At 39.4% G+C, this 14739-nt stretch overlaps 1 protein-coding gene across 2 annotated transcripts in view; it reads right to left on the reverse strand.

Annotated features, from left to right (window-relative positions):
- ror2 (receptor tyrosine kinase-like orphan receptor 2) overlaps positions 1 to 14739 on the reverse strand; it is a 346535-nt gene that overhangs the window by 100896 nt on the left and 230900 nt on the right. For both annotated transcript variants that reach the window (XM_067983246.1, XM_067983245.1), the window contains exon 4: positions 124 to 251. In XM_067983246.1, the coding sequence (XP_067839347.1) occupies positions 124 to 251 (128 nt within the window). The remainder of the gene's footprint in view (positions 1 to 123; positions 252 to 14739) is intronic.

Raw genomic sequence — 14739 nt, forward strand, 5'->3', positions numbered from 1 at the left:
TAGAAATAAACAGTATGTGTAGGCGTATTTAAATGAGAATAATGAAGTGACTGACTTGCAATTTCATATAGGATAATAAAGGTAGGGCTCCCTCTTCAGTGGGCAGGGGTATATAATGCCTACCAGTAATTCGGTTTTCAATTTCTCCCTGCATCTGGAGGGAATCCACATAAATGCTCTGGTTTCCAATGAATCGAGCACATGCTATTCCCCTGTATGGCTGACAGAATCCATCTTCATTGTCTTCATTACTGCAGAAACATAAATACATTTTGTTAGAGTTACCGCTTACTGTGCTTAGAATGTCAAAGAGATAAAAGTATTTCTTGCTTTTGCTAATTCTTTTAGTCCTACGGCTACTATGTAACTATTGAGCTTTCAGGGCCACTTTAATTTACAATAAGTTGATAACGCTAAATGTATTGGTCTTACTAAATTAATTGTTTTATTTGCAGCTTCCTCTGTGGTGATTGATGTTAGTGGGCATTCGTGGTTCAACGGTTTCAAAAAAAAGATTGTTGGGAACTATTTGTTCACTCAGATTGCATAACACTTACTGTTGCCTTCAGAACAATAGTTACTGAGTTTCAAAATATTTTCTTGTCTGTGAAGCACTGAGACATTATTAAGCAGTAAATCTTTCTTTTATATATTTGATGATGATCTGAATTGTATTGGAAAGTTCAATTTCACATCATACTCATGCATTAACAAAAGACACTTTTATACTAGACTGTTTTGGCTTGGATCGTGGGAGACCAGGATTGACATCCAGCTCTCAGCATTTACACTACTAAATCAGCTTCTTTATCGCAGTTGTAGACTCAGGAAAAATGAATGTGTTGTCGGAATAAGGAAGCTGAATTAAAGCGGTTTTTATACTTTGCAAGGGCAGTGCTCGCATTGCCGGTTCTCAATGCAAGGGTCACGTGCTGCCAGCTATAACCTGAAGGTAAACCTATTTTTAACTGAGGCTTCCTGGCTGTCGGCTTTAGTGAATATGGCCAGTTTACCTTCAAGTTGCACCGCCTGCATGAGACCGTGACAGGAACCTGCTGTGCAGGCACAGGTCTCACATAGTTTGAAAGCAGTTTTAGTAAGGTTAGGATGTGGCTTCTTCCCATAAAGATTTTTCAATCTCAGCCATTTATCTGAGGGCAACGTCAATTTGTTTTGCCGGATGGAACGAGATATTGGAAGTTTCAAACTAGTGCCAGACTCGTACATCCTTTGAGTTCGCTGCTCAACCAGGGAAGGGGAAAGGGAGACATCTGAAGAAAAAAGTATTAACTGTATAATCTTGTGGCACCACAGAAAATTGTTTCACACTTAGTAGAAGTAATTTTCAAAAAATCCAAGATCAACATTGATGCACACAAACAGAAATAAAAAAATGTTGAAAGTAATACAGCACACAATCTGAAAATGAAAAAGACAGGTTATCGTTTTGGGAGAAGACACTTCATTTCTTTTCAGACACTTGCAGATCTGCTGTGTATATCTAACATTTTCTGCTTTTGTTTCAGATTTCAAGTTGTTTTTTCTTTTTTCTTATTTGTTCACGGGATGTGGTTAATCTAACAAGGCCACATTTATTCCCCATCCCTGGTTGCCCTGCGAAGTTGATATTAGCAGGTCGCCTTCTTGAACTGCTGCAGTCCTTGTGGTGATGGTGCCCCTACAATGGTGTTAGGTAGCGAATTTCAGGCTACTGACCCATTGATAATGAAGAAACTGCAATCTATGTCCAAATCAGGATGATGTGTGACTTGGGAGGGGAAATAGAAAATGGTGTTCACATGATCTTACTTCTTTTATCCTTCTTGATGCTAGATGTTGTAGGGCTGGGAGGTCGAAGTGTGGTGAATTTCTGCAGTGCATCTTGTAGATTGCATGTACTGCAGCCACAGTGCGCCAATGGTGAAGGGGGTGGATATTGAGTCCAGTGGCAGCAGTGTCGATCAAGTGAATTAATTTGCCCTAGATGGTGTTCAGCTTTGAGCGTTGTTGCAGCTGCACCAATCCAGGTAAGTGGCGAGTATTCCATCACATGTCCGACTTGAGTCATGTGGAGAAGCTCTGAGGGGTCAGGCAGTGAGCCACTCGTTATAGAGTACACAGTCTCTGCCCTGCTCCTGTGGTCACAATGTGGATATGGCTGATAGATACACAATTTGTCAAAAATAATCAAATTTTCCAACCATGCATAGAAACAAAGTGGTGTGAAAATTATCTTATGCCTGCAATCCTCCATATGTATGTGAGGAGCATTGGACTGGATGGGAGTTGTATATAATGACATCTTTGGAAAACCTCAAAGCAAGAAAAAAAAAATCTTTAAATCCTCTTGCAGCCAACCACTTTTAGACACCGCACTGTGGACTTAAACTTGGTTTTGCATGAATGTTATATATGCAATTCCTTTTCTGAATAAGTACGGTTCATTATCATAAGTGTAGGGAAAAAACTAACAAAATTTTTTGCCCTATGTGTGACAGAAGGAAAAGCTGATTGTGCAGATTGGAATCTGCACAATCACTTAGATCAGCGAACCACTCTGTCCTCAACAGATCTCTCTCATTCCTTCCTACGCCAGTAACATAAAAAGACTCTGATTCATACAGCAAACCTCAACATCCTTAAATCATATGAAACGTCGCCAACTGTGATATCCTATTTCTTCACATAAAATGCAGACAAACAGAAAAAGGAGGCTTATGGTAAGTGTGAGGTTCATAATACAGTAGAGAACCAAGCTGAATACAGAAAATAGAGAGGAGAACTAAAACAGAAAATAAGTAAGGCAAAGAGAGTGTAGGTGAATAGATTAGCAGGTAACATAAAAGGGAACCCAAAAGACTTCTATAAAAATATAAATAGTAAAATGGTAGTCAAAGGAAGGTTGGGGCCAATTAGGGACTTAATGGAGGAAGAGGGCATGGCTGAGGTTCTAAGAGTACTTTGCATCTGTATTCACTAAAGAAGAGGATGCTGCCAATGTCACCGTGAAGGAGGAGGTAGTAGATAAATTGGATAGGATAAAAAATAAAGAGGAGGTACTTAAAAGTTTGTCAGCGCTCAAAAGTAGAAAAGTCACCCGGTCCAGATGGGATGCATCCTAAATTGCTGTGGAAGTTAAAGTGAATACAGCAGAGGCTCTGGCCACAATCGTGCAATCCTTCTTGGATATGAGGGCAGTGCCAGAAGATTGCATAAGTTATACCCTTGTTCTAAAAAGGCGAGAGGGATAAACCCGGCAACTATATGCCAGTCGGCCTAACATCTGGGGTGTGGACACTTTTAGACACAATAATCCGAGACAAAATTAATTACAGCTTGGAAAAATATGGGTTAGTAAATGACAGCCAGCATGGATTGTTAAAGGCAAATTATGTTTGACTAACTTGATTGAGTTCTTTGATGAAGTAACAGAGAGGGTTGATGAAGGTCGTGTGGTTGATATGTATATGGACTTTCAAAAGGCATTTGATAGAGAACCACATAATAGGCTTGTTTGCACATTTGAAACCCATGGAATTAAAAGGGCAGTGCCAACATGGATATGAAATTGGCTAAGAGACAGAAAGCAGAGAGTAATGGTGAATGGTTGTTTTTCAGACTGGAGGGAAGTATACTGTGGTGTCCCCCAGGGGCAGTTTTAGTACCACTTCTCTTTTTGATATATATTAATGACATGGACTTGGGTATAAAGGGCATAATTTCAAAGTTTGCAGATGACATGAAACTCAGAAAAGTAGTGAACAGTGAGGAGGATAGTAACATACTTTAGGAGGACATAGACAGACTGATGAAATGGGCAGACACATGCTTGATGCAATTTACCGCAGAGAATTGTGAAGTGATGCATTTTGGTAGGAAGAATGAGGAGGCGCAATGTAAACTAAATGGTACAATTTTTAAGGGGGTTCAGGAACAGAGACCTGTGGGTGTACGTACACAAATCTTTGAAGCTGGCAGGACAAGTTGAGAAGACTTGTTAAAAAAGCATATAGGATCCTTGGCTTTATAAACAAAGGTAAGGAATCTTACAACACCAGGTTATAGTCCAACAGTTTTATTTGAAAATCACAAGCTTTCGAAGGCTTTCTCCTTCGTCTCTTTCCTCACCTGACGAAGGAGAAAGCCTCCGAAAGCTTGTGATTTTCAAATAAAACTGTTGGACTATAACCTGGTGTTGTAAGATTCCTTACATTTGTACACCCCAGTCCATCACCGGCATTTCCACATCATTTATAAACAAAGGCTCAGAGAACAAAAGCAAGGAAGTTATGCTAAATCTTTGTAAATCACTGATTAGGCCACAGCTGGAGTATAGCACCCAATTCTGGGCATCAGACTTTAGGAAGGATGTCAAGGCCTTAGAGGGGACACAGAGGAGATTTACTAGAATGGTGTCAGGGAAGGGGGACTTCAGTTACATGGAAAGACTGGAGAAGCTGGGTCTGTTCTCCTTCAAGCAGAGAAGATTAAGGGGAGATTTAAGAGAGATGTTCAAAATCATGAAGGGTTTTGATAGAGTAAATAAGGAGAAACTGTTTTCAATGGCAGAAGGGTCGGTATCCAGAGGACACAGATTTAAGGTGATTGGCAAAAGAACCAGAGGCAAGATGAGGATAATTTTTTTTAATGCAGTGAGTTGTAATGACCTGGAGTGCACTGCCTGAAGGGGTGGTGGAAGCAGATTCAATAATAATTTTCAAATGGAAATTGGATAAATACTTGAACAGGGAAAATTTGCAGGGCTATGGGGATGGGCAGGGGAATGGGACCAATTATGAACCTCTTTCAAAGAGCCAGCAGAGGTACAATGGGCCGAATGGCATCCTTCTCTGCTGTATCATTCTATGATTAATGGAACAAGACAAATATAGTTAGCTCTAGAGAAATGGCCAACAGCAGAGATTATAGGGCCAATCTTCCTCTCCCAGTGCTGTCTGGGAGCAATTAGTGCAGAGCATAACTTAAAAACACCCAGTATCCACAGATACAGCAGTGGCCATCCGGGAACATGGCAGAAGGCTTCATATAGCTTGTCACACAGTTCCTTCACCACATCTTTGAGGAATCTCAAGTTACTGCTCACTGCCATCTGTACAGTCATTAGTAGGGGAGGAAGGATGGAAGAATTGAAGTTCCTCTCCTCCTGTGATGCCTTCACACCCTGTCATCCATCTCCTCCACCCTCCCCTCCTCCTCCTCCTCCTCCTCCTCCTCCACCAAATATGCTAAACATAAAGGTATTCTTAATGCTGCATATGTTTTTCGGTGAAGGGGTTGAGTTGGTTGGAGTTTAAATTGAGCAGCCTGTGCCACGAGGGGGTATTCCTTTACAGATACTTTTAGATACAGCAAAATGAATTGGAAAGCAATTTGCCAAATTTTCAACAGTCTTCCTTCACACAACTAGCATCTAAATGCCACCACAGGTAGCAGTAGCACCAGTTTATTATGGGTGCAATATGTACCTGGTGCTATTCAGAAATCTGTGCACAAAGACCTTTGGCATTCATTTGTATGTAATTTATATTGCTGCACCCTCCTCAGGTACAGACACTAGAAAAGCCACAGAGGAAGACAATGGATTAGGATCCATTTTTTCTCTGCATTGCACCCATTTTTTTGGGGTGCTATTTGGAAGCAGGGCAGATAAAAATTGGTCATAACTAATCTCAAACCATTCACAAAGATATTTAATTGTTCTGCTATCTGAGTGATAACAGAGGTAGAAGCAATTGCTTGTATTGGAAGCCCCAACCCTCCCACCCCAATATTTTTACACTGAGTATTCCATGCTCAATACTGTTAAAGGTGTCAAACATTTAAGCCAAAAGTTTAAAACCAAAGAGACTTGTTTTATGCATCAAATATACTTTGGTATTACATGAACATATGAAGGATTTCTTCAGAGCAATATATTTAAAGTGAGGTCTCTTGTATGTGTAAGACTATAGCACAGCCCAGTTACACACATCCATCTTTCTGAGCAGAACACTGATGCACAAACGCTCTACACTGTTTAAAGGGGAAGGAAACCCAAGTCGGAATACCTTCAGTGTTTTGAACAAAAGAAAAAAATAATTAACTGACCAAAAATCTCAACTTTATCCCCGACATGGAGACACTTCTGTAGCGGCTCCTTGCAAATAAGTGACTGATGGCATAGAAAAAGGAATGCAGTAAATATAATGAATAGGGATTTTCAGAAGGTATTCGACAAAGTGCCTCACAGGATGTTCATAGTATCATAGATGATCCAGGACAGGAGGAGGCCATTCAGCCCATCGTGCCTGTGCTGGCTCTTTGAAAGAGCTATCCAATTAGTCCCGTTCCCCTGCTTTTCCCCATTGCCCTGTAAATTTTTTCCCCTTCAAGTATTTATCCAATTCCATTTTGAAAGTTACTATTGAACCTGCTTCCACCACCCTTTCAAGCAGTTCAATCCAGATCATTGTAACTCGCTGCGTAGAAAAATGTTTCCTCATGTCGCCTCTGGCGTTTTTGCCAATCACCTTAAATCTGTGTCCTCTGGTTACCAAACCTTCTGCCACTGGAAACAGTTTCTCCTTATTTACTCCAGCAAAACAGTTAATGATTTTGGACACCTCTATCAAATCTCCTCTTAACCTTCTATGTTCTAAGGAGAACAACCCCAGCTTCTCCAGTCTCTCCACATAACTGGTACCATTCTAGTAAACCTCTTCTTCTCCTGCCCTAAGGCCTTGACATCCTTCCTAAAGTGTGGTGCCCAGAATTGAACACAATACTCCAGCTGAGGCCTAGCCAGTGTTTTATAAAGGTTTAGCATAACTTCTTTGCTTTTGTACTCTATGCCTCTATTAATAAAGCCCAGGATCCTATGTTTTTTTTTAAAACAGCCTTCTCAACTTGTCCAACCACCTTCAATGATTTGTGTACATACACCCCCAGGTCTCTCTGTTCCTGTACCCCCTTTAAAATTGTACCATTTATTTTATATTGCCTCTCCTCATTCTTCCTACCAAAATGTATCACCTCACACTTCTCTGCATTAAGTTTCATCTGCCATGTGTCTGCCCATTTCACCAGTCTGTCCATGTCCTCCTGAAGTCTGTTACTATCCTCCACATTGTTTACTACATTTCTGAGTTGCATGTCATCTGCAAACTTTGAAATTATACTCTGTATACCCAAGTCCAGGTCATTAATATATATTAAAAAGAACAATGGTCCCTGGGGAACACCACTGTATACTTCCCTCCAGTCTGAAAAACAACCGTTCACCATTACTCTGTGCTTTCTGTCCCTTAGCCAATTTTGTATCTGCGAAGTCAGTGTCCCTTTAATCCAATGGGCATTAATTTTGCTAACAAACCTATTACGTGGTACTTTATCAAATGCCTTTTGAAAGTCCATATACACAACATCAACCGCACTACCCTCATCAACCCTCTCTGTTACTTCATCAAAGAACTCAATCAATTTAGTCAAACACGATTTTCCTTTAACAAATCCATGCTGACTTTCATTTACTAGCTCATACTTTTCCAAGTGTCAATTAATTTTGTCCTGGATTATTGTCTCAAAGTTTCCCCACCACCGACATTAGGCTGACTGGCTTCTAATTGCCGGGTTTATCTCTCTCCCCTTTTTTGAACAGGATTGTAACATTTGTAATTCTCCAAAGCTCTGACACCGTCCCCATATCAAAGAAGGATTGGAAGAGTACGGCCAGAACCTCTGCAATTTCCACCCTTACTTCCCTCAGTACCCTAGGATGTATCCCATCTGGACTGGGTGACTTTTCTACTTTGAGTGCTGCCAATCTTTTACGTACCTCCTCTTTATCTATTTTAATCCTATTCCAATATCGCTACTACTTCCTCTTTTACTGCTACAATGACAACAACCTCTTCTCTAGTGAAGGCCAATGCTAAGTATTCATTTAGTACTTCAGCCATGCCCTCTACCTCCACAAGATCTCCTATTTAGTCCCTAATTGGTCCCACCCGTCTACTCTTTCTATGTTTATAAAAGACTTTTGGGTTCCCTTTTATGTTAGCTGCTAATCTATTCTCATGTTCTCTCTTTGCCCCTCTTATTCTCTTTTTTAGATCTCCTCTGTACTTTCTGTATTATGAACCTTACATTTGTCATAAGCCTCCTTTTAATCTCTATATCTTCAGTCATTCAGGGAGCTCCAGCTTTGGATGCCCTTTCTTTCCCCCACCCCGTGTCTACTCTGCATCTGAACCATCTCCTCCTTGAAGGCCTCCCATTTTTCAGTTACTGTTTTGCCTACCAATTTTTGATTCCAATCCACCTGGGCAAAATCCCTTTTTAACTAATTGAAATTAGTCCTGCTCCAGTTAAGTATTTTCACATTTCATTGTTCTTTGTCCTTTTCCATAATGATTCTAAATATAATGATATTATGATCACTGTTCCCCAAATACTCCCCCACTGAAACATGCTCCATTTGCCCCACTTCATTCCCCAGAAGTAGGTCCAGCACTGGATCTCACCACAAAACAGGCATTCTGAGTTTTTTTTTAAGGTCTAAACTAAGTTTTAACAGCGTGGTAAGTATTAATGAGTGCCAAACAACCTCTCAGGCACTAAAAATTAACTTTTTAAAATGTGGAGTCCCATTACTCCTGATTTTAATAGTTTTTGAACATTTAATTTTTTGTTAAACTTAATTAAAACTTTTTTTGGGAAACTTTTTCTTTTTGTCTCTTTTACTCTTACCCTCTCTTTATTTCACTTTCTCTATCTCATTTTATTGTACATTTACTAATCTTTTCTGGCACTTCCTGGTTGTTAGTGTGCACTGTTTGTCAATGAACTACACTTCCTGGTTCTCAGAGCATGGCTTGCTTCAAGCTGATTGGTTGAGGGGCCTTAGAGATCCTTTCATCACTCACACAGCCTGCGAAAGAACACCGAAGGTTTTTGAACTCGCAGTTCAAGAAAGTTGCCGTCAAAAAGAACACGGTAACTTAGAATCATAGTAGTGGGTGACATTAAATCGAATGAGCGGTGAGCACTGCTGGTTTGCCGCTCTGAGCAATTTCTGGCCCAATGGGATTTGTATGATAGCTAAATATTGCCAAACACAAACCCTTGACTTTATGAAGCCTAATGTTGTCATTCTGAGTATTCAAGAGTAAGCAAGAGTTCGGAGCACGTGGTTGCTGTAGCTCTGGACTTCATGCAGTTTATTATAACAATCACAAAGCCATTGTAAAAGGCATGCAATACAAATCTAGTTTTGCTATGGACCTCCCAACCAGAGTCAATATTATAACACTACGGGTATTTCCACATATGCATCTGAACAATTTGCTAGTATTAAGATAAATTTATTGATCCCATGCTTCCAGAAATGAGCTGGACGATAACTTTATTGAGAGAGAGAGGGTCATAATACTATGACTCTGATTCGCCATATCACAACTCCTTTAAGCTCAGCACCCCATTGGGGGCATTAGATCAGTGAATTTACCCTTTCATTTCTATAGTACAAGGCACAATTATATGAACATTAAAAAAATTCCATTAAAATTCCTTTGTACTGCATAGAAACAGTAACATATGGCCTAAATGATGTGAATAATTTATAGAAATATATCTTTGAAATAATGAATTTTTCCAAGAAAATGCTCTGTCATGTTGACCTTAAGGTTAAACAAAATTCACTGTATATTCCGAATTGCAATGTACTCATCTGCCAAAAATAACCAGTATAATCATTCCATTTTTCTTTGTTTTTCAACTATCCTTGGCAAAGCAGCTGTTATTGACTAGCAACACATGGATATACAGAAGTGTGCAATGTGGGGAACTCTATGCTCACAAGCTTCAAGTAAAAGGAAGTGGTACCATACTCTATACATTTTGTAACAGCCAAGTAGATAAAGAGTAAGAAGGAAAAATAAACTAGGATTTTTTGAATACACAAGATTTAGTTTTTGGCAGCTTGGACTATTCTTCATCCTACAGTTCAACATAATTAAGATTTCATTATAATCCCAAGATACTTGTTAGTATATAAACAAACAGCAAGACTACCACCAAAAATATTTTAGCAGAGGCTTTCTAGAATTTACATTTGCTTCAAAATGTTATTTTATATATTTCTACCACATCTTTGCAAGTTCAGCAAAGGTAAAAATGACCCAACAGCTTTATTTTTAACTGAAACTCCTGACCTTGTTACACCTAATTTTATTATACACGAAAAGGTGCAACACCAGAAGAAGTGATGAATTAACTATGGGATGGACACAACATCCCAGCAATAAGAAAAACAAGGGGTGTTGGAGGGAGAGATACAATTATGTTTCAGTTCTAGGTTAAAATGGTTAGAATCATAGAATGGTTACAGCACAGAAGGAGGCCATTCGGCCCACTAAGCTAGTAACGGCTCTTTCTAAGAGCAATCCAGTTAGTCCCATTCTCCATCTCTTTCCCTGTAGCCCTCCAAATTTCTTCCCTTCAAGTATTTATCCAATTCCTTTTTGAAAGCTACGATTGAATCTGCTTCCACCACCCTTCCAGATCATAACTACTCGCTGCATAAATTTTTTTTTCCTCAAGTCACCTTTGGTTCTTTTGCCAATCACCTTAAATCTATGACTTCTGGTTTTCGACCCTTCCGCCAATGGGAATGGTTTCTCTTTATTTACTTTATCTAAACTCTTCATAATTTTGAAAGTGCACTGCCCAGAATTGGACACAATAGTCCAGCTGTGGCCGAACCTGTGTGTTATAAAGGACTTCCTTGCTTTTGTACTCCATGCCTCTATTTATAAAGCCCAGGATCCCATATGCTTTTTCAACCGCTTTCTCAAACTGTCCTGCCACCTTCTAAAATTTATGCACATACACCCCCAGGTGTCTCTGTTCCTACAACCCCTTTAGAATTGTATCATTTAGTTTACATTGCCTTTCCTCATTCTTCCTGCCAAAATGCATCACTTTGCATTTCTCTGTGTTAAATTTCATCTTCCATGTGTCCACCCATTCCACCAGCCTATGTCCTCTTGAAGTCTATTACTATCCTCCTCACTGTTCACTACACTTCCAAATTTTGTGTCATCTGCAAAATTTGAAATTGTGCCCTGTACACCCAAGTCCAAATCATTAATATATATCAAAAAAAGCAGTGGTCCTAGTATTGATGCCTGAGGAACACCATTGTATACCCTTCCTCCAATCCGAAAAACAACTGTTCATCATCACTCTCTCTTTCCATTGTAACTATGGCACTATCATTGGGGTATACTTATTTTACAATTGTTCAATAAAATATTTCTCTACTAGTCTAAAATAAAAGTGTAGTCAAACATGAAATCAATTACTTAGAAAAGTCAAAAGTAAAATTTAATTAGCTAATTTCTTTGTATAGTAGATGAGTCAGGAGTCACCTCCAGCACTCAGGAAGGAGTTGGGCAAGCATGCAGCCCACATTTAAAAAAAAATGTCTTCAAAATAAAAAAATGACTCCATTGGTCTCATAGTTGTGTAATGTTTGGTAATAATGACAACTGGAAAATGTGTTGGTCAATCACAATACGTGCACTGTAACTGGAAGGTAACAGACATTTTTGTTTAAAGTTATATTATTGATTATTTGTAGCCACATGCTATTTATATTGCCAGTGAACAGGAGCCAACATAAGGTTATTGATGAGAAGGTCCAAATCAGTTTAATAATTGGTAATGATCACAAGTACTTCAGCATGAACGGCCCACATACACTGTTCCAATGAAGCTCAATTTAAGCTCAAGGAACGGCACCTCATCGTTTGTTTAGGCATTTTACAACCTTCTGGGTTCAACACTGATTTCAATAACTTCAGACCATAACTATTGATTCCATTTTAATTTTTTCCCCCCTTTTTTTTTCTTGGACTGGAGCTGCTGGTTATGGTTCTGCTTTTGCCATTTACAACTCCTCTAGACCTATCTTTTTTTCTTAACTTGTCCCATTACCACCCTCCTTGCCTTGCACCATCATCCCTTTTGTCATTTAATCATTCTTGCCCTCTATCACAGACCTTCCCTTTTATTCTTTTCTCCTCTCCCCTCACCTTTCCTGGCTCTGTACTTGCTTAACAACTTTAACTCTTTAACATCTTCCAGTTCTGACGAAAGGTGTTCAAGCTGAAACGTTAACTCTTTCTTTCTCCACAGATGCTGCCTGACTTGCTGAGCTTTTCCAGCATTTTCTGTTTTTATTTTTATTCTAAGATGTCAGTTTGTTTCAATGGACACAGTATCCCAACTTCAATATATTTGGCTGGATTGTAATCTCCAATACATATGCCTATTCTCAGCACGTCATTATTTTCGCTTGTTGGAAAATGAGAGAGAAAATAAGAGATTATTATTATGGAGGCAAGGTTATCCCCTGAATACCAATAGTGATTTTTTTCCATTAAAGTTATAATCGCTACTTTTTTAATGAAGGACTTTCGCTACCTTGATAAATGCTGGGATAGTCCTGCCTCTACTGATGTTTCCCACAGACAAACTGAAAAAAAGACAAAGATCTAGAAAAAGAATGACAGAGGAAGAGAGAAAGGGGAAAAAAAATAGATAAACAGGATGCAAAAGTGGAAAGAACACAGTAAGCTACTTGGCCACCCATTGTGGCCCATGTAACAGACACAGCTTGCCTCTGTTAACCATGTTTATGTTTTTTTTGGCACACGACAATATCTCCAGTGTTTGACTAGCAACTGTAAATCTCACTGGGGATTTGTCCTATGTTGACAGCTGTACTAAACAAAAAGAGTATTAAGTGCCTGCTTTATCATTATAAACATATAGGATATTTTCTATGGCACTGAAGGTGGAGCTGCATGGCACATCTAACCTATAGGATCGGGTTTGAAGCCAGCACAGACTGATGGGATGAAAGTCTTCTCTTTACTGGCTGTGAAGGTCCTGGACAATATGAGCTAGGGGAGTGTTAAAACCAATTCCCAGTGTCAATGAGGGCACAATGTGATATTAAATTGGCAATGGAAGCATAGGAAGTGCTAGATGAAAAAAGACCAAGGTCCATCAAGTTCGCCTTCTACCATCCTGGTAGTCGCATAGCACAATAATAATGGTTGTTGACTAATCATGGTTATCTCACTCAGAGTAATCACATAGGTTGCTAATGTTGGAAATGGAAAATTCACACAAGCTGTAGTATAAGGTTTACTTCTGCGTCTGGGATTAAGGATTTTTATTGGGGCAGAGCCTTGGGGGCTTTCCTCTGTATCTTCCCACATTATATCTGACCCGAGAGAGCTTGATGCTGATATTGGGTGCTGAAAATGGAGAAGTCTTCCATTCCCCAGAAGTGACAAGTCACCTGAATTAGCGCACACTTTTTAAAAAATTACCAAATCAAAGGGTACTGGGTGCTGCAAGGTAGATGCTGGATCTTTTACCTCTTTCAAATCCAGTCCAGACTGATAGATGAACATCTCCTGGCTGCTGACTGAAACATCTTATGTGAAAGGGGTTTGTGCAGTCTGAATTCAATTCCTAGTGGGCATGAAACTGCAGCATAAAACTGTTGCTAATTTAGTACAAATTGGCATTCTTATTCAGAAGCCACAGGATGGCTGGTGTGGGAAGTAGAAAAAGTGTTACACTGGTGCAGTAAGGTGTGCTCTTCTGAGTTTGGGGCTGAAACAGGTTGTTTAGACAGAGCAGATACTCTGCATAAGGCTGTGCTATACCTGACTTGCCAGAGCCTGATGCTGACACAGGATGTTTGAAATTAAAACAGTTCCATTCTCCAGCACTAACATTCCTCACTACGAGGAGCACAAACACATTATTTAGAAGAATAAGCTATGAAATGGAACTACAGAAGTTTGCAGCACAGATGGAAGCCATTCAACCTATGTTGTCAGTGCTGCCTCTTTGCTTTGGCAATCCAAACTAATCTCACTGTCTTGCTATCTCTCCATAGCCCTGTATCTTTCACTGTCTCAAATATTCATCCAATATTTCCTTAAAAGATGCAATAGCCTCTGCCTCAAAAACACCATGTGGCAAAACATTCCATTGTCCAACAATACCACCCCCGACCCGTGTAAATATATTTCTCCTAATGTCTCTCCTGACTCTTAGTAATAAATTTAAACTAATGACCCTTCGTCAATGACTCCCTAACCAGAAGAAATAAACTTTCTCTATTGAAACTCTTCATAATTTTTTTTAAAAAACCTCTATTAAATCTTCTCTTACCCTTCTCTGCTCCAATGGAAATTGTCCCAGTATCTCAAATCTCTCCTCATAACTATAGTTTCCCAACCCTGGTGTCATTATGGTGGATCAACGTTGTACATTCTCTCTGGCTTTAACATCCTTTCTATAATGGGGCGCCCAAAACGTAACACAGTATCCTAACTATGGTTATTACCTCCTTACTCTTGCATTCTGTGCTGCTATTTATGAAACTCAAAATGTGGTTGGCCTTTTTTATGGCTTCATCTATCCGCACTCAGATTTTCAGGGATTTATGTATTTGAAGCCACAGGTCTCTCTCTCCATCTACACTCTTCAATATATTTTATCCATTTCTTGCTTTTCCTCTTAAAAGTTATTACTTCACACTTAGCCACATTAAGTTGCATCCACCACCTGTCTGATAATTTGTTAACCTGTGCATATTGTCCTGAAGTCTTTTACAGTTCTCTGTTGTTTGCTAAATCTCCTCCTTCTGTG

This window comes from Heptranchias perlo, chromosome 4 (genome assembly GCF_035084215.1).
Source record: "Heptranchias perlo isolate sHepPer1 chromosome 4, sHepPer1.hap1, whole genome shotgun sequence".
Classification (NCBI taxonomy): domain Eukaryota; kingdom Metazoa; phylum Chordata; class Chondrichthyes; order Hexanchiformes; family Hexanchidae; genus Heptranchias; species Heptranchias perlo.